General features: G+C 38.9%; 1 protein-coding gene across 2 annotated transcripts in view; it reads left to right on the top strand.

Annotated features, from left to right (window-relative positions):
- Positions 1-23,357, top strand: part of DMGDH (dimethylglycine dehydrogenase) — a 61,823-nt gene extending 38,466 nt beyond the window's left edge. Inside the window, exons 15-16 of one of the 2 annotated variants that reach the window (XM_024563558.4) lie at positions 16,716-16,850; positions 22,048-23,357. In XM_024563558.4, coding sequence (XP_024419326.2) covers positions 16,716-16,850; positions 22,048-22,263 — 351 coding nt within the window. In that variant the 3' untranslated portion in view covers positions 22,264-23,357. Of the gene's footprint in view, positions 1-4,007; positions 4,037-5,364; positions 5,703-16,715; positions 16,851-22,047 lie in introns of those variants that run through there. The other variant, XM_045197907.3, reaches the window with a different exon arrangement.
- Positions 23,358-24,996: the final 1,639 nt, after the last annotated feature.

Genomic DNA, 24,996 nt, shown 5'->3' on the forward strand with positions numbered 1-24,996 from the left:
ATTCTGGTGTCACAAAGTCAATTTCTAATGCTTTCATCAGGTGAAAGTTCGCGAGCACAAGGACCTGGAGCTACCTGAGCCAGTCTTTTTTCAATTGTATTCACTCAGGTGGTTAGTGGGTGTCTGCCTAGCCATAGTGATGCTTGCTAATTTCGAAGGCAGGTGAATCGGTTGGATCAACTTTGTTTAGATCCTACATTCATACCAGGTTTTATTACTCTTTGCTTTATTGCTCTTCACAGATGTTGTGTTGTTGGTGGTGGTTTTATTGGGGAGGAGTTTGTTGGTTGGTTTGTTTTACCAGTTGAAGGCAAGGCCTTGATACTTGAGTACTGCGATAAAGCGAGGGGCAACCTTTCTGCTGGTGGAGAGCCTTGCCTTCCATTTGTAAAAAACACAAATCTGCGAAGCGCAGTAAAGTGAACAGCAGTAAAACCTGGTATGCCTCTGTGTAGAACTCCCTACTTGGCCCTTAAGTGTTTACAGTATTGTTAATAAGCCATAATACTAAGGAAAACGTAGCGATGCAATGGTGTCCCAGCGAGGAGGGCCCCTGGAGATCACTCAGCACCACCTCCTCGTTGGAGGGCGAGGAAACTAAAGCACAGAGAGGCAGAGAGACCTAGGTGCGGCCAGCAGGGTTGGCCCGGGTGGAGCTCTGACCTCACTGTAGTGCTTTCTCACCCAGCCCTTTCCCCAGCAAGGTCTCTTCCCATGAAGAGTTTATCAGTCTTGAATAACTGCGCAGGAATTCCGTTTTCTGGGAACATATATCACAGAATTTACATGGCTCAACTTTATTAATTGATACCTCCCATAATCATTTCTTGTTATAACAAATTCTGTGTCTTATGCTAGGAATGGAATAACTGTTTTGCCCATTTAAGAAGGCAAATAGTTGAGTGAGGAGATGGACCGTTAGGCTCCATCAGGGTGAACTGAGTTCTTGGGAAACAGGTACAAAAGTAGGGAAAATAAAATAAAATGATGAAGGAGTCTTAGATGGCAAAGGAAGACGGTGTGATGACACTTGCCTTGCTTGATTCTTAGACTTGTTTGAGCTTCATTCCCTGGTGGCATTACAATTCCTCCATCGAGTCAACATTTATTAAGTTCATTTATTAGACACGTTGCTGGACCACAGGTCTAAAAGTTAAAGACAGAGCTCCTGGTGGCTCTCAGATCTCATGAAACTTGAAACAGATGGTATTTAAGGAACTAAGGACGTAAGAAACATTCTCAACATTAGTTATGAAAACACCATCCACGCGGGGAGGGTAGTTTGGCAGCACAGAACAGTGCCATCTCGTGGAGAGTGAGCAGAGGGCCTGGAGAGGGAGTGTTAGCCACAACAGTGATGCCGGTAAAAATAATTGAATACTTGTATACACTATTAAATTTCCTCAGCTAGAACCCCTTTACCTGAAACAATTAATATCATTGTTGTTACTAGTATTAGAATTTGTTCCAAAAGAAGTTACTTTGGGGGAAAATAGTGACATTTTTTTTTAGTTGGAAATGAAAGAAATGCACTAATCAAGAGCAAAAGGAAAATTAGTCGCCTTAAAATTGAGTCATATGTATTCTTGGAATTTTTCTCTTGGAATGACTGCATATTTGTGCATTTCCAGAGAGTCTTGGCCAAGATTCCCAGAGAATCAAGAACTGAATGTAATGTGTTTCAGCAGATCAGAATATTTTTGTCTATGAGGTCCCCATCACCTTCCTCCTCTCCCTCTCTCTTACTGACTTGGGCTTCTAACCAGTAGAAATGAGATAAAATGTAATATATAGTAATCACAAGTTAGAAACAATGTTGATTCTAGAAAAGACAGGCTCTCTCTTTGAGGGAAAATTATTTAAAGCATAGCTATTCAGGAAACAAAACAAAACAAAAAGCACTACAGTAACAAAGAGTTTATTGCCAGGCCTACTACACCCTAAGTAGTCAATACATATTAGCACTTTTAAAACATCCAAGTGGAATTTAATCATTGTTGACAGACAACAAGTTAGAAACGAATTTCTAATATGCTATAGTGGTAAAATACCCATCTCTTTGGGGGAGATTTTAGTTAAGTAGTAGTAGGAACTGAAGAGGCAGGACATTTTCAGTGACTCTCAGTCTTGGCTGCATTAGAATCATCTGGAGTATGATTCCTTTACATCATGCAGTGCTTTGTCTTTCTGTTTGCAGCAATATTTGCCACCATGCGCCCTCAGTAAATGGCATTGTAATAATATTTCAAAAAAGCTACCAACATTCCATACACTATGTTCATCAGAGTATTTTTTCATTTATTTTCATTTTTAAAATTGATTTAACTTCCTTAATCCCTTCACTTTTTTCACCCAGCCCCCAATCACCCTTCCCTCTGACAGCTGTCAGTCTGTTCTCTGTATCCATGAGTCTGTTTCTATTTTGCTTGTTCATTTATTTTGTTGATTAGATTCCACATATAAATGAAATTATATGGTACTTGTCTTTCTCTGACTGGTTTATTTCACTTAGCATGATACTCTCCAGGTCCATCCACGCTGTCACAAAGGGTAAGATTTCATTCTTTTTTATGACTGAGTAGTGTTTTATTGTGTAAATATACTACAGCTTTTTTATCTACTGATGGGCACCTGGGCTACTTCCAACTCTTGGCTATTGTGAGTAACGCTGCAATGAACATAGGACTGTATATGTTCTTTCGAATCAGTATTTCGAGTTTCTTCAGATATATTCCCAAAAGTGGAATTGCTGGGTCATAAGGCCGTTCCATTTTTTCAGTTTTGGGGGAAATTCCATACTGCTTTTTACAGTAGCTGCACCATTCTGCATTCCCACTAATAGTGAATGACGGTTCCCATTTCTCCACACCCTCATCAGAACTTGTTGTTTGTTGATTTATTGATTACAGCTATTCTGACAGGTGTGAGGTGATATCTCATTGTGGTTTTAATTTGCATTTCTCTGATGATTAGTGATGTTGAGCATCTTTTCATATGTCTATTGGCCATCTGTATGTCCTCTTTGGAGAAATGTCTATTCAGGTCCTTGGCCCATTTTTTAATTGGAGTGTTTGTTTTTTTTGGTGTTGAGTTTTGTAAGCTCTTCATAAATTTTGGGTATTAACCCCTTATCATTTGTCTCATCGATGAATATGTTCCCCCATTCAGGTTGTCTTTTCATTTTGTTGATGGTTTCCTTTGCTGTGTAAAACTTTTCATTTAGATGTAGTCCCATTTGTTTACATTTTTCCTTTTGTTCCCCTTGCCTGTGGCAATATATCAGAAAAAATATTGCTATGAGAAATGTCTGAGATTTTACTTCCTATGTTTTTTTCTAGTTTTATGGTTTTGAGTCTTTAAGTCTTAAATCCATTTTGAGTTTATTCTTGTGTGTGGTGTAAGAAGGTGATCTAGCTTCATTTTTTTTGCACATATGTGTCCAATTTTCCCAACACCATTTAATGAATAGATTATCTTTACCCCATTATATGTTCTTGCATCCCTTGTCAAATATTACTTGACCATAAAGCATTGGTTTATTTCTGGGCTATCTATTCTGTTCCATTGATCTATATGTCTGTCTTTATGCCAGCACAATGCTGTTTTGATTACTATGGCCTTATAGGATAGTTTGATGTCCAGTAGCATGATTCCTCCAACTTTGTTCTTCTTTCTTAAGATTGCTGTGGCTGTATGGGGTCTTTGTGGTTCTATGTAAATTTTTGGAATATTTGTTCCAGTTCTGTGGAATATACCATTGATGTCTTGATAATAGGAATTGTGTTGAATCTATAGATTACTTTGGGTAGTATGAATATTTTTTACATTATTTATTTATTTATTTTTAGAGAGAGGGGGAGGGAGGAAGAAACAGAGGGAGAGAAACATCCATGTGAGAGATAAACATTGATGAGTTGTCTCTCATACATGCCCTATCTGGGGACTGAGCCCATAACCTAGGCATGTGCCTGGACCAGGAATCCAACTGGCGACCTTTCTTTTTGCAGGACGACACCCAGCCAAGTGAGCCACACTGGTCGGTATGAACATTTTAATGGTGTTAATTCTTCCTATCCGTGAACGCAATATACATTTTCACTTATTTGTATCTTCTTCAACTTCTTTCTATGATGCTTTAAAAAATCTTGAGGATCAGGCTGCATCCCAGATCAATTTAAAAAGAATCTTGGGGGTAAGGACTCAGGCATCAGTATTTTTTTTTAATTTCCCAGATGATTCCAGAAAAGATTGAGAATGATTTTTTCAAATCAATGATTTTCAACTGGCTGAACTTTTCTATCTTGGAGAACTTTCAAAAAATTACAGATGCTGTGCCCCAGTGGTTCTCAAAGTGTGGCTCACAGACTAGCACATCAATATTCCTTAGAATCTGTCAGAAATGCAAGGTATTGAGTACCATCCCAGACCCCAAAATCAGAAACTGGAGGCCCAACAGTCTGTTTTAATGGGCCCTCCAGGAGACTTTTATTTAAAAGAGAATTGTTTCAATTACACTTTACGTTCAATATTACTTAGTATAAGTTTCAGATGTACAGCATAGTGGTGAGACAATCTATACTTTACAAAGTGTTTCCCATGATATTTCTAGTACCATACGTGGTTATTACAATATTAGCACCATACATAGTTGTTATACTATTATTGACTGTATTTTTTATGCTGAACTGTACACCCCCTGACTGCTTTGTAACTACCCACCTGTACTTCTCAAACCTTTCACCTTTTTTACCCAGGTCCCCACCCCCGTCCCTCTGGCAACTATCAGTCTGTTCTCTGTATCTATGAGAGGAGATTCTGATTCACACTCAAGTTCGAGAACACTGACCTACCCCAAACCAACTGGTTGGGCATGGGGGTGTGATAATAGTGTCTAGGATTCTTGGTTTTATTATGCAGTGAAGATTGAGAACCACTGTTTTAGTTTTTTTTTTAACCTCATGCCTGCTGGGGTCCTAGGAATAAACAGGAAAGCAGAGAAACAGGTAGACTTATCAGAAGCAGGTGCTGTAGAATCTGAGTGGATCGGCAGTAAGTCGGTCGATGTATGACCCATTTTGGCTAGTCTGTGGGTGAATACATTCCATTCCCCCCCTTCTTTGGAACTGGCAGTAATTTTGTTTAATCACCAGATTCTAGCTATGTGGGCTTGGGAAAGCCACATACTTTCATTTTTGTGCATGCGATTACTAATCTGGGAAATAAAGGCTCCCTTGCCATGTCTAAAATTCTAGGAACTACCAGCTAGCACAGTTGTTGATGATATCGATGCTACGTTATCTAAATGAGCCACATAGCTGTGTCATTTTAATTAAGTCATCCTTATTCTCTTACCCATTTCTGTAGCTGAATGATAAAGAAGAAATAGAACGGGAAGAAAGAAAAGAGGAAGAAAAACCTAGGCTGAGATAAAGCTTATAATTCCTGAAACATCTTTCAGAGTGTATTCAGAGTGTATCAAAGTAGCAGGCATTGAATCATCATCCTCACCTTTACCCAGTTTCTGTTATGAAACAATAATTCTACCCTACAAGCTTAAATGTGCTGGTTAGTTGACTGCTTTATAATTTGGAAGTCCATGTACCTTGGTCTAGGAATGAATTGAAGTGATTATCTAGATTGCTTTTATTTACTATTATTATTTTTATTGTAACAGCTTAACTAAATGAGCAATAAATTGAAATATTAAAAGTATACCATGTGATAAGTTTTAATGATGTTTACACTTGTGGAACCATCACCACGAGGAAGATGGCGAGCATGTTCCTCATCCCCAGAAGTTTGCTCATGCCCCTTTGCAATCTCTACCTCCAAACCCTCCAAAGGCACACCCCCACGTGATCCTGAGGGACTTTCTGGCACTGTGGACACTTTGCATTTCCTAGAGTTTTATATAAATGTAATCACACACTGTGTACTCTTTGTCTGTTTTCATTCACTCAATATAATTAGTTTGAGACTCCTCTGTGGTGTTATGTGTATCAATACATCATTCTTTTGATACTAGGAGACATATATACCAGATTTGTTTATATACTCCTTGATTAACTCTTGAGTTGTTTCCAGCTTCAGGCTGTTACACATACAATGGCTATGGACATTTGTGTACAAGTACTTGTATGGACAACTGCTTTCTTTTTTTCTTGAATAAATACCTAGGAGTGAAGCGGGTGGATAAAATATCAGGTATGTGTTAACTTTTTAAGACATTGCTTTATAAAGTGACATACCATTTTATATTTTACATTTCTACCAGCAGTATACAAGAGTTCCAGTTCCTCCACAACTTTGCCAGTCACTTGCAATGGTCAGTCTTTTTAACTTCAGTTTTTCTAAGAGACATGTAGTGGTACCTCATCAAAGTTTTAATTTATTTCCTTGATGATGTGATATTGAACATATTTTTATGTACTTGTCTACCATCCCTATCTCTTATTATGTGAAGTATCTGGTCAACTCTTTTACTAATTTTTAATCATTTTCTTTTCTTTTCTTTTCTTGTTTAGTTTTAAAAGTTCTTTATGTATTCCGGGTATAAGTTCTTTATTAGATACATGCTTTACAAATATTTTTTCCCAGTCTGTGTCTTGTCGTTTCATTTGTCTAATAATATCTTTCAAAGAACAGAGCTTTTTAATTTAAAAAAATTATTCATTGATTTTAGAGGGGGGGGAGAGAGAGAGAGAGATTTGTTGTTCCACTTATTTATGCATTCATTGGTTGATTCCTGTATGGGCCTGACCTGGATCAAACCCACAAACTTGGAGTATTGGAACAATGGTCTAATCAACTCAGCTACCCAGCCAGGGCTAATTTTTTGAATTTTCTGAAGTATATTTAATTTATTATGCTACTACAGTTTTCCCAATTTTCTCCCTTTATCTCCCCTCTGCCTTGCACCCCCCAACCCTCCAGCATTCTCCCCCTTAGTTCATGTACATGGGTTGTACATATAAGTTCTTTGAATTCTCAGTTTCCTATACCATTTTTGACCTCTCCCCATCCATTTTATGCCTACCAATTATGCTTCTTATTCCCTGTACCTTTCCCCCCCTATTCCTGCCCTCCCACTCCCCACTGAAAACCCTCCATGTGATCTCCATTTCTCTGATTCTGTTCCTGTTCTACTTGTTTGCTTAGTTTTTGTTTTCATTGTTTTTCTTTTTTTAAGTTCATTTGTTGTAAGTTGTGAGTTTGTTGTCATTTCACTGTTCATAGTTTTTGATCTTCAATTTCTTAGATAAGTCCCTTTAACATTTCATATAATAAGGACTTGCTGATGATGAACTCCTTGAACTTGACCTTATCTGGGAAGCACTTTATCTTCCCTTCCATTCTAAATGATAGTTTTGCTGGATACAGTAATCATAGATATAGGTTCTTGCCTTTCATGACTTCAAGTAGTTCTTTCCAGCCTCTTCTTGCCTGCAAGGTTTCTTTTGAGAAATCAGCTGATAGTCTTATGGGAACTCCTTTGTTAGGTAACTGTCTCCTTTCTTCTTGCTGCCTTTAAGATTCTCTCTTTATCTTTAATCTTCGGTAACTTAATGATGATGTGCCTTGGTGTGTTCCTCTTTGGGTCCAGCTTCTTTGGGACTCTGGGCTTCCTGGACTTCCTGGAAGTCTGTTTCCTTTGCCAGATTGGGGAAGTTTTCTTTCATTATTTGTTCCAATAAGTTTTCAATTTCTTGCTGCTGTTCTCCTTCTGGCACCCCTATAATTCAGATATTGTATTGTTTCAGGTTGTCCCAGTGATTCCTCAGCCTCCCTTCATTTTTTTGGATTCTTGTTTTTCCATTCTGTTCCAGTTGGATGTTTATTTCTTCCTTTTGTTCCAAATCATTGCTTTGAGTCCTGGTTTCCTTCCTGTCACTGCTGGTTCCCTGAATATTTTGCTTTATTTCACTTTGGGTATCCTTCATTTGTTCTTTCATTTTGTGACCAAGCTCAGTCAGTTCTGTGAGCATTTTGATTACCAGGGCTTTAAATTTTTCATCAGGTAGGTTGGCTATCTCCTCATCGCTTAGCTCTCTTTCTGGAATTTTGCTCTGTTCTTTCATTTGGGCCATATTTCCTTGTCTATTTAACCTGTTAAGGTGTAAGGGGGAGGGGCCTTAGGTATTCATCTGGGCAGGGCAACCCTACTTGCTGTGCTGTGGCTCTGTCTGTGGGGGAGGGGACAGGGAAGGAACAATGCAGCTCCCCTGCTCCTCTCTAGCCCCACTTTCCAACGAACCCTCATGGGAGACGGAGTTTCTCCCACCACAGCAACCCCCGCTGTAGTCTACAGTGAGCTCTGAGTCTCAGTTTCCTGTTCAATCAGCCCCACCCACATGGTCCACCTGTCTTACCAGCCTGGTTGGTCTGGTCAACTGTTTAATTCCTTGGTTGTCGGAGTTCCATGCAGTTTGATTTTCTGGCACTTCTGGCTGTTTATTGATTTTAGATTGATTGTTATCCTGCTTTCGGTTGTGTGAGGAAGCAAAGGGTTTCCATCTACACTTCCATCTTGGCCAGAACCTCTCGCCCCACTCTAATTTTTTGAATTTTTAAGGTCCATATCTATTTGTTTGTTAATGAATCATGCTTTTGGTGTATATCTATGAAATCTTTGCCTAATCCAAAATCACAAAGATTTTCTGCTGTTTTTCCTAGGGGTTTTATCATCTTTTTACATTTATGCCTATGACTCATTTTTACTTAATTTTTGTATCTGGTGCAAGATATGAAGTTTATTTTTTAGCACATAAACATCCAGTTTTTTTCAGCACCATTTGTTAAAAGGACTAGTGTTCTGAACTGTGTTGCCTTGTGTACCTTCGTCAAACATCAGTTGTCTATATGTGTTTTGGTCTGTTTCTGGACTCTACTATGTTCTATTGATCTGCAGATGATCCCCCACTTACGAATGTTCAACTTAAAAATTTTTCAACTTTTGATGGTACAAAAGCAATATGCACACAGTCAAAAGTGCACTTTGAGTTTTGATCTTTTCCCAGGCTAGCGATATGCTATATAATACTCCCTGTGATGCTGGTCATTGGTAGCCAGATGATTTTGCCCAACTGTAGGCCAATGTGGGTGTTCTGAGCATGTTTAAGGTACACTAGGCTAAGCTATGATGTTTAACAGGTTAAGTGTACTAAATAGATTTTTGATACATTTCAACTTACAATGAATAGTAATTTGAAGAGCATCTGTATCGGTCTTCTCGATACCACTACCGTACTGTCTTGATAATGGCAGCTTAAATCACGTTGTGATAGCCCTGCAACTTTGTTCTTCTTCTTTAAAGTTGTTTTACCTGTTTTATGTCCTCAGAATCTCCATAAATGTCAGAGTCAGCCTGTCAATTTATTTTTTTTTTAAAGGCCTGCTGAGATTTTGATTGGTTTTGCATTCTATAGGTGAGTTTGCCTTCCAACTCATGAACAAGGTATATCTCTCAATTTGTTTAGGTAATCTTTTTGCATTTTGATGCTAGTATAAATGGAAATTTTAATTTCAATTTTCAGTTTTGTATTGCTAGTAAACAGAAAACAGTTGGGTTTTGTATGTTGATCTTGTGTTCTATAGCTTTGCTGAGCTCACTGACCAGTTCTAATAGTGTACTTTTCTGTAGATTTCATTGGCTCTTCTATGTGGACAATCATGTTCTATAAAATAAGTTTTTAAATAAGTATACAAGTAAATATATAAATAAATAAGTATATAAATAAGTTTTGCTTTATCTTTTCTAATCTGGATGCTTTTTATTTCTTTTTCTTGCATTATTGAACTGGCTAGAACCTCCTTCAACAAAGTTAAATAGAAGCGGTGAAAGCAGGCGTGGTTCTCTGTTCCTGGTTGTAAGTGGAGAGCATTCAGTCTTTCATTCGAGTATGGTGATAGCTGCAGGTTTTACAGGGTGCTTTTTATCAGTTGAGGACATTTATTTCTATTTCTAGTGCTAAAAGGTTTTTTTTTTTAATTGGAGATATTAGATTTTGGCAAGTGCTTTTTCTGCATCTATTGAAATAATCATATATTTTTATTTTTTATATGGTGAATGGTGAATGGCATTTATTAATTTTCAAATGTTAACCCACATTTCATTTTTGGAATAAAACCCACTTAGTTATGTGTTATGTTTTTCTATATTGTTGGATTTTATTTGATAATTTAAAAAAGAAAATTTGCAGCTACATTCTCCTTATAGGATGTTGCAGCTTGTAATTCTTTTCTTTCTTTCTTTCTTTCTTTCTTTCTTTCTTTCTTTCTTTCTTTCTTTCTTTCTTTCTTTCTTCTTTCCTTCCTTCCTTCCTTCCTTCCTTCCTTCCTTCCTTCCTTCCTTCCTTCCTTTCTCTCCTTTTGAACAGAATGTAAACTTCATAAGTACAGTTCTGACGATGCACAATGTGTTTTGTTTACCATTTTATGCCCAGCACCTAGCTCAGGGCTGGCAGGTAACAGCTGCAGAGCAAGTATTACATTGTTGAAAGCAGTGTTGAGAGAGTGTGGTGGAAAATGCTGGGAGCTCATGATGAAGGGTCTCACTTACCCAGCTAAAGAACTTGGAGTGCGCCATGACTGGTGTGGCTCAGTTGGCTGAGTGTTGTTCCACAAAGCGATAGGTTGCTGGTTCGATTTCCCATCAGGGCACATGCCAAGGTTGTGGGTTCAGTGCCCAGTCGAGACCTATCTTAGAGGCAACTGATCAATGTTCTCTCTCACATTAATGTTTCTCTCCCTCTGTTTCTCTCCCCCTTTGCTTCTCTCTCTCTCTCAAAAAAAAAAAAAAAAAAAAGAATTTATAGTGTATCCTGGAGACATTGGGAAGCCATTGAAGGGTTTTGAGTAAGGAGTGATGAAAAGCAAATTAAAAGGCTATTAGCCTGGTCCTGGGGGGATCACTTTCCCAATTATTGAAGAAATCCAGTGGAGAAATCTCAAGGGCTTCAACTAAGGCAGTGGCCATAGGATGGAGAAGAAAGAGGTGTGAGTGATATTAAGATGGTAGGGTGGAGACCCCAAGAGGACTATATGTGAAGAGAGTACAGGGGAGGAGTTTGGAAGGATTTGTGGGGTTGCAGAGCTCTAGGACATCCAAGTAGAGAGCCTCAGGCAGCAGCTGAACATGTGGTTTTGGAGACCTCTGGTCCGAAAGTATGGATTTGGATGATTCATATAAAAGGTGGTAATTAAAGCTAGGGGTGTGTTGGGAGCACCTGTTCATAGCCCCCTGTACTTACCAGTGAGGTACTTATCACACCCCATAAGACTGGAGGCTTCCTCAACTGGACTGTGAGCCCCCTGAGGAGAGGGGCCAAGAATTGTTAGGGCTAGAACTGTCTAATAATTACTAGGGCCTTCGTAAGTATTTGTCGAATGGTTTGAATCATGGCTCTGCCACTTACTGGTTCTGCAACTAAACAAGTTGCTTCACCTGTAAGCACTTCAGTTTCCTCATCTCCAAAATGAAGAAACTATTCACCTCACAAATTTGTTATAAGTATTAACTGAGATAAAGAACATTTGATACCTTTATAAATGTTAGTTCCCTTCCACCTGACTGAATTGACTCTAAAATCTTTTAGATTTGAAAGAGCTATAGATAAAATTCTTTCAAAAGTTTTTTGAAGACCCCTGCAAGAAAGATCTCAGGTCCCTGGTGAGACTTCATTTCTTCATGTTTTTCTCATTTTCCTTGATAATTGCTTACTTTCCATGTAGACTTGAGTGCTATACTAAAAACACCAAGTGGGTGTTTCTCACTTTAGTCTAGAGAGACGAAAACTATTATGAAAACTCTATCTTGTAATGTTGCTAATGCAGTTAAACATGGATGTACGACAGACAAAGCCACAAGTCCACTGCCTAGTTTTTGTTTGAATCATTAGACTCAAAAACTGAAAAGTAAATATTTTCCTTAACAGTGAATGACTTTATGGCAAAAGCCATAAAAAACACATGCAGTGGGGGCTCTCTCCCGTCTGTAAAAGTAGGAGCGAAATTCCACCCCCAGTGCTGCGCCTGGTTTCTAAGGGGGCTTTCTTGGGAGCCAGTATGTTACAGTGATTGCCTTATGCCTTTGGAACCTCTTGATATTTAGGTTAAAGGGATTTGGGCCAAAAATTATATCAAACTGATGACTTCCTTGAATTTTCTAATGGGTATACACTCCAAATATATGAAACAAAAAAGGTCCAAAACTTAGGTTTTTATAATTCCTCTCCTGGTCTGGGAAAGCCTGACTGTCTCTGTGGGAGAAGCTTCCCTCGGCTGCTCCAGTCAAACCTCAGTTCCAGAATGTCTTGGTTCTCCAACAATTTGGTTCCCTGTCACTGTGCTCATGGAAAATATGTCCCACTTGTCTAACAAAACCCCGAGTCTCAGTTCTCTACTGGACAACACTCATGCTGATACCTGTGTGCTTGGTCACTCGTCTCCCAGGTGACAGACAAAGGAGACTCAGTTTTCCAACATATTCTTCTCGCACAGTTTTCCAGAATGAATTAAGTTAGAGAGCTGAGGTTCCACTATTGAATTTGACTTTAGCTACATCTGAGAACTCTCCATTGCCCTGAGAATTGGGACCAATAATTTCCTGGTTTATTTCATTTCCGTATACTTTTAGCTAATATGTGTGGTTTTAAAAGAGCTAATAATAGATGAGTAATTACATTTCACTTAAAATCTACTTAATGTTTTCATCTATGTGGGTGTTAGATTGAGTATGTATCACAAGTGGCCGTTTTAATAGATCTTATTGCTCTTTAAAATTAATAAATTAAAAAATATAAGCCAAGGCTATTTTTAAGCTATAGTCTCAGTGCCCCAGAAATGTACGTCTCTCAAAGACATGAATAGCTATTTCGACAGTTAATTTGGCAGTGACTCATTAAAGAAATGTGTTTCTGTTCTCAGGTCATCTTGAAAGCACCAGTTTCAATCACAGCACTTACTTTTAGTCATCTTTCCCTCTCTCATTTATAATTAATAACTATATAATACAGTAAAATCTACAGTCTTGGGAGGAAAGCCAAGTAAAATGAGAATGAAGTACCATTGCCCCACTTTAAATCTTCCCAAGTCAGGCACAAGGGGAGCTCAGGGAGGGCGAATCATCTCAAGGGGCAGGGGTTGCCTCTTCTCTGGGTTGGACGTCTGGGTTCCTTACATTTCATTAGGTTTTGTTGTTTGTTAGAGTGTCGTTTTCATTCATGTCTGAGAATAAAATTGCTGAAAAGATCACTTGCTAATTCAGGGACATATAGATATAGATGTCAAATTTCATTAATATTAGCCTTCAGGGTATTTTCAAATCCTTTTATGTAATACAAAAATATTATTGGGTAGTGGATATATTTCAAATAGGTTTAGGCTACCTAGGAATAATTTAAAAGAAATATTTTTCACGTATTTATAACAGCTGTGTCTGCCAATGATGGTCTCCAGGTACAGTCATTACAAAATACATATGGATAAAATCTAAAGGTGCTAAGTTATGTAGCCATGTAACTGAGCCTACCTTTGCTGGGCCTTTCTCTTCCACAAACTGGGGTAAAACTAGCTGTCTCATAGGAAAGCCGTGAGGGTTAAAGGAGCTCATGAATGTACAACCCTCAGCATTATGTCTAGCACAAAGCAAGTGCTCAATGCATCGTAAATATTATTTATTAACATTTCTTTTTACTGAATTCATCACTTTAATTTTTTTCTTCTAAAGGAAGTATTCTGGGATTGTCCCCCAGCCCCTCCTTTCCCTACTTCTTGTGATTATCTGATACTTTGTCTCTGATTAGACTTTGGTGAGATTGTGAATTTGGCAAAGATATCCCTTCCAGCATATCTTATTCCCTCAACCCCCTGGCCCCCGCCCCAAAAGCTCTCATCCAGCACCCCCACAAGGACCCATTTCTGAAGGCTCTCCTTGTGGTCATCCTTCACCACAGCCCGGCCAAAGGGGTAGCAGATATCGGCATAGGTGGCTCCGTGGAAGCCCCTCACAGAAGACGAAAATAACAGAGCTGGGACTCCTGAGAGCATCATTATAAACCAGTTTCTTGATTTCTTGGCCAGATTCACTCACTTCTTTTAGACCCCAAATGCACCATCTATGTATGGGTTTGTGCAAAGATCAAATTATAATGTAAATGTAAGAACTTTTGGAAAAAGCTACGCAGGCAGAAGCTATTATGAAAGCTCATCTTTAACAATTCGGTTCAAACTACATCCTTTGCACAATTGTTGCGGAGGGAACGCGGCCGCAGCGCCTCAGAGGGAAGGGATCACACTCTTTCTTGAGCCCCCACTGCACAGACCCCTATGGTGGCATGTTTGTTTGCATTCCTACCTCCACACAGTAGACATGCTTGCTTTGAATTTACGAAGTGTTGTAACTTTTACACTCTCACCGAACAAACAGAACCCATATGGAGTCATGTTTCAAATTGGTGTAGCTGATTTGTATGCTCTAATACAAATTATCACATTATCCTCCTCTCCTCTGACGTGTTAACACATCGTGGAGATAGAACGATTTCAAGACTGGGCGTCTAGGGGGTGGAGGGAAGAGGTCACATCTCCTCAGCAGCCTCACAGAAGCTGTGAGACCATGTGCTGTTTAGCTCCAGGTACCTCCTGCCTAACACAGAAGATGATACACCGCAGGGGGTAACAGCTGAGGAAATGATCGAAAGAAAACTCTCTAATGAGGACTCACGAAGACCCAAAACCTTCAAGATCTACTGAATCTCTAAGAGTAAAGGTTTAGATTTCGTAACAGGAGACAGAGCAACTATTTGGATCTCCTGGCACTCCGCAGGCTGCACCGTGCAGCGTGTGCCGGCCTCTCCCTACCAGTGCAAGTGCTTCTCCACAGGCAGACACTCCAAACGTTACCCCTTGTCGTCATTTAGCCATAGTGTAAGTCATCTTTTAACAAGATAGCAAAAAAATGTTGCTATTACTATAGGGTTCTTTCTATGGTTACATATCCATGTTTTAACCATAATGTTAAACTTTGGTTTATGACATCTGTTATGATGAATTTTTCCTACATATGAATTTCCCACATATGAAATCAGATGAATGAAGCTCTTCCCATGGGTTTGTCTTGTTTCTCCTTAGCAGTCCTGTCTCACATAACATGGGATCTAGACTTCTTTGAATTTTATCTGGCTTCATAATAAAGCTTTACACTTGGTTACCTTCTGGATCACAGTGGGGAAGGAGAAAGAATTGGACTTTCATTTTGCAATTATTTTAACCTAGGCCAATGGACACTTTCTTTAGCTTCCTATCCAGATCAGCAATTTAAAGTTGCAATATCCATAGAAATCACTATTCATTGTGGACCTACCCTGAAAGTTCTGAGTTAGTAAAGGAGTGAACTGGGGGCCTCAGGTAGAGAGTATGTGAGGACCTCTCTTGCTGCTTAAGGAAGAGGTTAAGGGGACTTACCAATCCAAAATGTTTTGTGTGCAGAAAGAGCTGTATAAATCCTAAATGTTGGCGGCAGAAGACATTTTTTGGCATGAAATATTTTTCCTCTTTTTTTTGGCCAGTGAAGAAATTAAAATTGTTGTTCCCTTTTCTTTTAGAGAGTAGTTAGTCTGCATGTAAGAACTGTTTTTGAGAATTTAATTTTCCACACTGTAACCCCGATGAAATCTCGCTTGCAGAGGGGTGACTTGTAGTCTCAGATGCCCTTCCCCTGGCAGGCAGGGGTGCTTATCTGAGCGCACTGCACGCCATGCCTCTCCCAGCGCTCCAGCCGCTGAACTCCTCCTGCTCTTAGTCCCTGGCATAGAGTTGTCTCTCCTGTGTTTACTACGTGTCTCTACTGATGAGTTACTGCTCGCCTGTTCGTTGTAAGGTGTTATTACTAAATGTAAAAGCCCTGAAGTTTGCATGATTCCTCATTCCTCCTTTTTGCACGCATACAAACAGATTCAAGGTTATCCGTGTGACACTGTTGCTTGCACGCAGTTGTGTTGCGGTGGGAATAACCCTGAGTGTGCCCAGAGGGGTGTATCAGGAAGAGGAATGTCATCTGTCCTGTGCTGCATGAAAGAAGGAGGGGAAAAAAGGTTGAAATGCGCAATGTTAGAGATAAGCTCTTTGATCCAGCTGTCTGTGCCTGGCTAATGTTGTGACCGCACTGGCCCAGCACCGTGCCTCACACCAGGACTCAACACATTTCCTGAATGAGCTAATGGGTGCAACTCAGTAGGTTAAAGCATTCCCCAGACCATTATTCTGAAGTAAGAAAACGACGCCAAGTATTTTGGGGTTGCTTTTTGGCATCACATTTCAAAAACTGAATTTCCTTCTTGTAAAAGGCTTACTATAGGTAGAAACTGAGTAGCGCTCTGCTCGCCACCAGCCAGGACCACTGCCCAGAACCTTTAGATACAAGGGTCACTTTCATAATCCACCGTCACAATATAATACCTTATGTTTTCTGCCTAGGTAGTTCTGGTGGAATTGTTATCACAAGTTAGTACCCTTAAGTCTAACCTGTTCAGAAACAGGTGGCCGATATTGTCATTTGAGGACTAAGAAATATTTGTCTAGACGCTTGATCCAATCTGTATTTTTATTGAATGTGTAATTGGCAAGAAAATAGCAAAGACAAATTTAAATGCTTGCCTCTCTGACCTTGTCACAGCGTTTGAGCACTCATTCATCATCATTATCTTGGATTCCCGCAGCCAGCGGACTTTATAGGAAAGCAAGCACTGAAACAGATTAAAGCCAAGGGGCTGAAACGGAGACTGGTCTGCCTCACCTTGGCAACGGACGACGTTGATCCGGAGGGAAATGAAAGCATCTGGTACAAGGGCAAGGTGAGTGCTGAGGGCCTCCTGGCTGGGGGCCACTGGGGCTTTTCTGCAACAGGAACTCCCCTTGTCTCTCTCTGTTTCCTTTTGGAAGTTTTGCTCTTTATTTATCTCTTTTTGGAATGACACACTTTTGATTTCTGGGCTGACATTCAAGAAACAGAAATCAGTTAACTAAAAGGAAAACAAAATGCTACACATTTTTGAAAACATAAAATCCATATGCTTTGATTAAAGAAAATAAACCCTAGAACTTGAAAGACATTCGACAACAAGGAAGATATGATGTAGAGGGTAAAATTATCTTCTTGCCCACCACATCCATATCTGTGAATGCAAGAGATGGATTTTATAATGAATTTGGCTCTTGACTTAGCTTCTTTCAGAAGAAGGCAATTCTAACCGTAACACATTAGCAGGAAAAAATTTCCAAATGAAAACACCTATGACAATAAAGGGTAGAACCTTAGGAAGCAAAGTGAAAAGTAGAAACCACTTCGTTCTTCAGGAAGAGTAAAATTACCTTCTTCTCACTTTGGAATACTACATTTCATTTTCTCTTTTGATATTCAGTAAAACCAGGTAACTCATGATAGACTTCATTTCCACCCCTTTTCATGACTATTTGTAAAACCCAATTTGCCGTACAACTCAAGATGTTGCTGCATTTTGGCTGGGGTCGTCAGGCAGGTGCAGGGCACTCAGCTTAGACCAGGGGGTGGGCACAGGGCCTTCACCTGAACAGTTGGTTCCCATGAAACAGTGTCTGTCTACTTGGTCGACACCCAGGGACTCACACACTCCATGCCTCGGTTTTTACTCATGCCCTGCAGCCTACTTAATATTTGTTTCCATTTCCCCCATCTCTTCAGTGACAAAAGAGCACTGGAGGTGCGTAAAGCCAGTGGGATCAAATACCAGCCTTTGGGTTACTAAAGAAATGGCCGTTTGGGCTGAGGCATGGGTCAATCGGGCACGGAGCTACCATCTACAGAGTTCCCACTGTGTGCTGGAGGTTTTTTATGTACTCTCTAATCGGATTTTACCACACCCCTCCCAGATGTGTATGACACCTTCATTTTAATGAGGCTGATCATTCTGCTGAGGCTTTGAGGCTCAGAGAAGTAAAGTAGCTTGAGGTTACACAGCTCATAATTGGTGGAGCTGATTTCTGACGCAGGTATAGTTGGACTTTGAATTGCTTATCTTTTCTTCTAAGCCATGCCCAACACCCCAATTTACTCTCTCTCTGTCTCTGCTGACATCCCACTGCATTGTCTGCAGCACTAATTACGTACTCACAGTTCTCATACGTGTGAGTAGCAGATCTTCAGCTCTTTCTCAAGCACCTCACCTATAATTGTGCTGCCTTTTTTCTTGTGTTTGAACCATTCCTACTCTTAACTCACTGTTTCCCCTTCCTTTTTCTATCCTAAACCTCTGGTTCAGCCCTCTTTTCTTAATAGACTCTCCCTCCAATTTCAAATTTGCCCACAGTTTCTGCTGATAACCACCTCTGCCACAAACTAACTGTGTACCCTGATCTTAGCCTCTCTGGGCCTCAGTTTTCTCATCTATAAAATGAAGCCATTGGAAAAGATAATGTCCAAGGTTCTTTCCACCTCTAATTAATTTTTCCTAGTGATTATATTTCTCCCACCTCATCTTTCTTCTGTTTTATACTTTCACTGTATTTCATCCAGCTTTCTCAGTCTTAATAATACAGTGCACCCCCATCCTTCCACCAACTTTGTTTTACTGGGCCATGGAACGACAGATTACGCTATAATATTCTGTCTGCAACCCCACATCAACTAGGATGAACTGACAGACTCTTAGCATGTTAAATATGATGGTACTCAAGTTAAAGTTTAAAAACCTGGACATCTGTACCTTATATTTACACAACGTTATATGTTAATTATGCCTCAAAGCTGGGAGGGGGAACACTGGAAACCCAAGTCCATTTCTGAATTTTCCTTTGCCATATCTGTGCACTGAATTTACATGCTATATTGTTCATCTTTCCTACAGTATGCCGTCTGCTTACAGAGAGCCTAACTGACTTATAGGATCCTTTACTAATACTATCGCTCTTAAATTTTCTGAAATCAGCATATCTGCTCTTTGGCTCTTAATAGGGTCAGCATTTTATCATGTGGACAACTCTCTTTGATCCTCTTTATGGTCTAGAATAATATGATATATGATACAGTTTTTGCGTTTTATGTCCTGATTTTGTCTGGACTTGTACTGCCTTTGGTATTTGGCATTCCATTCTTGCACATATTTGCAGGGCTAGAGAGAGGGTACAAATGTACTCATGTAATCAACAAGTTTTTATCGAGTGTTTACTGTGTGCCAGCAATATTCTAGGCACTAGGGCTGCTGCGGTGAACAAAATAGGCTAGAATCTCTATCCCAGTGGAGCTTAGATTCCAGGGGCAGCAGAGATCAACAATGAACATAACGAATAAAATAAATGGCCGTCAGGGACTGAGTAGCACCAGAGGAAAAGGGAAGCCCAATTGGGAGATGGGCAGTGCTGGAGGGAGGGATTATAATTTTAAATAAGGTTTAATCTTTTTTTTAATCAAGGCACAAAAGTGGGAATTAGAAGGGGTTTCCCTGAGTTTTAAAAGTAGCTTTGATGGTAGGTAGGTGTTGAAGAGGTTTATAAAAAAAAGGAAGTTTGGAGAATTTAGAAAGTGTTCTTTTTCATTATTCGTAAACTAAAACACCCAGGGACAACCAAAGAAACAATATATCATCCAATTTAAATTATGTGACCACCTTCAAAGGCCGCTGACCAAGTTGTCTTCTCCAAGTCAGTTAGAGGCATCTTCAAGTCTCATAAGAGAAGAACAAGAAAAGGCTAAAAATAAATGAGACTTGTCTACATTGGTAGGAAGAAGGCCAATGTCTGGTTTCACAAAGAATATATGGCGACAACTGTACTTGAACAACAATAAAAAATAAAAGCTAAAAAAAAGAATATGAGAGTGAGCATCTACTAAGCAGGTTGTTCTTGTTATTCACTGAGCAAAAAGAAGCAATGAATTTAATTGAGTGTGGAAGATTTTAAGGTAGAAACAATATAAAATTTGTGCTAGAAAAAAAAATGTTTCCCTGGATATTTAGTAATAGGATAAAAGAAAAGGACAGACTTCTAAAATACTCTGGGCAGCTAACTTCAAGATTAGTGAGAAATTAAAGGAGAAATTGAAGTAATCTAACAGAAAGCAAAGCGTTCAATAAATATTTTAAAAATAGCATTCACAGAAAATAGGCTACTTCTTTAACTTACAAATGTAGAAAGAACTGTAAGACAATCACTGCTGGGATTTTGGGAGAGAGGAGGGTCTGAGGAAATGGTGTTCACAGTCTCAGAACAGTGACTCTGGGGTTTTGACCTAGTGAGTTAGGGGATTTGGCCATGAGACTTGCTCAGGCCTCTTCCTGTTTTCTTAAGATGCCCAAGCAAGTCAGGCTAGCTTTCCCAACTTTCCAAAAAGCAGGTGTCTGTTTTACAGTCTGGGAAGTGAAACCAAATTTACCAAGAAAGTCTTTTGAAAGCAACAGTTAAAACTCCAACCTCCCTGATGCAGATTACTGTCTTATATCACTTAACTATGACCTAAAGGAGAAAAGCAATTTTAAAACATGTGTGTTATCCCAGCAATACTCTGGCAGTTAATAATCTGCAAGAGAGAAGCCTTTACTAATGAATGCATTTATGGGATTTTTTTTTTTAAATCAACCAGTTCTTACCACAAGTTCTGAAGTGATATGGAGAGCTTCTGACTTGGGATTTCAAAAACTGGGGCTACAGAGATAGGAGTCTATATTTAATTTCACAAGAGTATAGCATCTAAAAGACTAGACATACAATAAAAAGACTGTTGACTGTAGGGGCTCTTTGCTGAGGCAGCTGAAAGGTCACCAGGCTGATGCATGTCCACGAGTGTTCTGGGGCACCAGCTACAAACAGCCCTGGGTGCTAGACGGTGAAGCTGTATGGATTAGTGCGACGTTGTGTAGCCAGGAGAAGCCATTTTGAGCAGGGCCATAAATCATATTTGGCTTTTGTTGTCTTCCTTTTATATTTTTAAATGTGGTATTTTTAACCTGATATATACGTAAAAACATTTTAATCTGCTTTTCCTTCTATTTCAAACTTTCCTTTAGACCTTTAGATCTGGTTCCACTAATTCTCTTATCTTCTAATCAGCCTTGTTATATAGAATTTTTTTTTGTAGCATAAAGCTTTTGCTTTCCTCTCCTATGTTTGACTCTTTGTTTAGTAGTTTTCTCTGTTTCACTGTCCCAAGTTATCCTATTTCATCCTCCTTAAGTGAGATTGTTCATGCCTAACACCATGTCTCCACTCATCCCGGAAAGTTTCGTGCCCCATCTCCACCCACCTAATTTCACCCACCTTCAAAGTGCAGCACAAATCCTGGCTTACTTATGTTGACTGACTTAACGGTCTGGACTTTGTGTTATATTTCCTTGTATCTCCATGTTAATTCCTCAGTGAGGCTGGAAGCTCACAAGGGTGGGAACCAGGCCTCTACTACTTCTCTAGAATGTACCGAGTAGGGCTGGAAGGGTTGAAGTTAACTTTTATTTAAGTGCCTGGCAATCGCCAGGAATTGCTAAATGCTATTTATAGTGACAGATAGAACATTCACTTCACATTGACTGTAGATCAATAAAGAGTTTAATTGAGTACTGTTTCGGCAGGCCGTGTTCTGAACCCCACCAGGGACAGTTAACTAGGTTTGCATTTGGGTTTTAGATTTTTCTCCCATGTGTTTACTATTGCCATACTAGTCTGATAATAGAAGAGAATTTTTTTAAGTTTAAAATGAAAATATTCCATTCTTCCTCCTACTAGATCTCTTGGCATGGAAATGGGCAAAACACTGCCAGGTATTAAGAAACTAGATGTTATTATTTAAAAATGAAAAACTTCAAAGTAATATACCTATATACTTTGAGAATTACTTTTCATAATTTGTAAATTTTCATTAATTTTCTCAAAAAAGTGAGGTTTTCCTGCTGGTGTTATACCCATAGACAGCATATCATAAAACTTTCAGATTGTGCATTGAATCTATAATTTAAATGTTTTCACCTGGAGGAGAGAGGCACAAAGCTGTGACCAGCACGCTGAAGATCACTGGGTCTTGTTTTTCAGGTGGTTGGCAACACGACCTCTGGAAGCTACAGTTACAGCATCCAGAAGAGTCTGGCTTTTGCGTACGTCCCGGTAGAGCTAAGTAAGGTAGGACAACAAGTGGAAGTTGAACTATTAGGCAAACATTACCCAGCCATCATCATACAAGAACCCTTGGTACAGACAGAACCAACCAGAAACCGGCTTCAGAAAAAAAGTGGAAAGGACAAAATTTGAAAAAGATCTTCAGCAGTCAACTGAATTATGTGTGCAAAATTATAATTGATTTTCAGGGAAACAGGGAAAACCAAGGATTTATTTCAAAATCATCCAAGTCTAGATTTAGAATCTTAAAACCTGTCTCCTTTTTTTCTTTGGAAGATTGCATGCATAATGGATTAGTGCTTTACATTGTTTCAAATGAAGAAATTAGAAATGAATGCTTTTATTATCCTGTATTGTTGCTTATAAAATTCAATCAGCAAAACATTTAGGTGTCTGCTAATATATAATCATTATTGCAATAGAATTAGAGGACATTATATAATTTCATTTTATTTTTAAAGACATTATATAATTTTAGAAACATATGCATGTGGTTCTTATTACCTGAAAACCAATTAATTATGTTTTACATAAAAACAAATGCAGTACTGTTAATGGATTCACTGCATTGGAAACATCTTAGTTGATGAAGAATAGTTTTGATTTTTTACAATATATCTTTGATGAAAATAGTAAAATTTAATGTTGCTATATAACATTTTATTCAGTTCTCTGAAATATTTATTTTCTTGATGACCTCCCTGAAAGCAGCTTTATGAGACATTATTATTGTCTTTTCAATGGTTGTTTTAGAAGAGAACTTGCGGGGGGGAAAAAAAAACAGTCTTTCAAAGGAAGCGATACTTGGAAACCTTCTGAAATGAAGCTGAAATAGAAGTAGATTGTGCCAGTACAGACACCGTTTGAATACTGAGCACCTCTCTTTGGGAAGAATTAATGCAAGTTGACACCACACTGTGCTCTTCTGAGTATCATTTCACAAAGCACTTGACAAAACAGCTCAAACAAGAGCTTAAGAGCTGACAGGATTACCCTTAGCGCTGGGTACAGCAAGAAAAAGTTCCATTTAGAAATAATTCTTCGATATACTTCTTGAAATTATTTGGGTTTAGTTGACTGAGTAAATCACATTTTTGGTAAAAGGTAGTTTATCATTTATAATTTATTATACAGTTGTTAAACATTTATTGAACTTCTCCTAGGTATTAAAGAAAGATGAATGTGAAACATGATAAGATCTGTAATTAAAATAGATTTTCAAATAATTTCTTGCAAGTTTTGAAAAGGTGTCTAGCTTGTATTTTAAATGTTTCATAAAAGTAATTATATATTAGAACACTTCAACATGACATTCATTTCTCTTTGCTTTGCCCTCTTAAGTAAGAAAAGGAGTCAATCCTTCTGGTAACATTTCCTAATTATCAAGAATTATCCAGACCCTATATTTTAATTCTGCTATTAGGTGCGGGTTAATGACTATGGATGGGAATCAAGAGGTCCCGATTCTCATTTTCTGCCTTTCTGTAGCCCTATAACCTTAGAATATCTATTTACTACCTCTGGATTCCTCTTCTGTAAAACAAGACTCCTCCAGGTTCTTTCTTTTCTCTTTCTCTCTTTTTTTTTTTTGATGCTATAATAATAAGAAGCAATGTACAGCATTGAATTCATGTCATACAGTTAATATAGCACTAAAATAGATTAATAAAAAAATAGAATGATTAGATGAATATTAAACATGTAAAGAAATCCTACCCAGAGCATATTAAAAAAGTTTGTCCTGCTTTCTTTTAGAAGTTGCCCTCATTCCCTCTTTTGTATGTTAGGTGCTGTTAGGTCTTGTAGGTCACCCCAGCACCCCACTTCCACCTAGCCAGTGGTCTTGGCCTACCTACCAGCTTTGGCATCAGCCAATCCAGAGGTTGACCAATGACCTATAAACAACTTGGCTACGGAAAGATGACCCAAGTTCACCAGAATTTCTCCCATGGTAATTTGAACTATGACCCATCAGAGACTAAACTGATCAGTCCTAACAGCTGGAAATGAAAGGATGGGTAGAAAGAGAAGCCTTGAAGCCCAGGGGCAAGGAGAGCTCCTGACAAGGAGGGAAGTCCTGAGAGAGAGCGGGAGAGCAAAAGAAATGAAGCGGGAGAGCTTCATTTCTTGAAGCTCTCTGCTCCTGATGGCCTATCAGCCAGTTCTTGGATGAGAGCATTGACTCAAAAGAGCCTACTAAAACCATTAGCTTCTGGAAAGTGAACTGTATACTCAGAGAGGCCTCAAAGGAATGGGCCCAGAGTTAGGGTCAGCTGTGAGCAGCAGACAACTAGGGCTTGAAAGTACCCTAGTGATATGCAGGAGCCGTGTCTACAGCTTAGGAAAATGTTCTCAAGAATATGATGGTGAATGATGGACACTTTCTTCTAGAGCTTGGAAAGCTTCTTGGAAATGCAAAAGCACTTTCCAGTCAACACATTATCAAAATGTTTGTGGGCGTTATGGTACTAATAGTCACATCCTAACTAATCTGTCTTTATCCTTTTCTACAAATAGGAAAGGTGACAGAAAAAAGTTTTTAAAGAAAGCTGTGTGATACATTAAGTAGCAGACAGATTAGATTCTGCAATTTTCATAAGAGGATTTTGTGCCTATTTGAATTGAACAAAGAGAAAGGTTGGCATTATTGGGGAACACGGCAGCCATGAAAGGAAGAAAGTTTCAGTCACACAAATAGCATCCTTTAGCCAAAGTCTCAAAAAAGTAGAGGACCAAAAGTTAATTATACTTTCCTCTGGTGAATCTTCATGTAAAAATAAAAATCATCATCATGCTTTTGTTTATCTCTCTGTCATTAAAGAATCTTTAAAATAGGCCAGTAGTTTATAGATGCTACATCATGGA

The sequence above is a fragment of the Desmodus rotundus genome, chromosome 1 (assembly GCF_022682495.2).
Source record: "Desmodus rotundus isolate HL8 chromosome 1, HLdesRot8A.1, whole genome shotgun sequence".
NCBI lineage: Eukaryota > Metazoa > Chordata > Mammalia > Chiroptera > Phyllostomidae > Desmodus > Desmodus rotundus.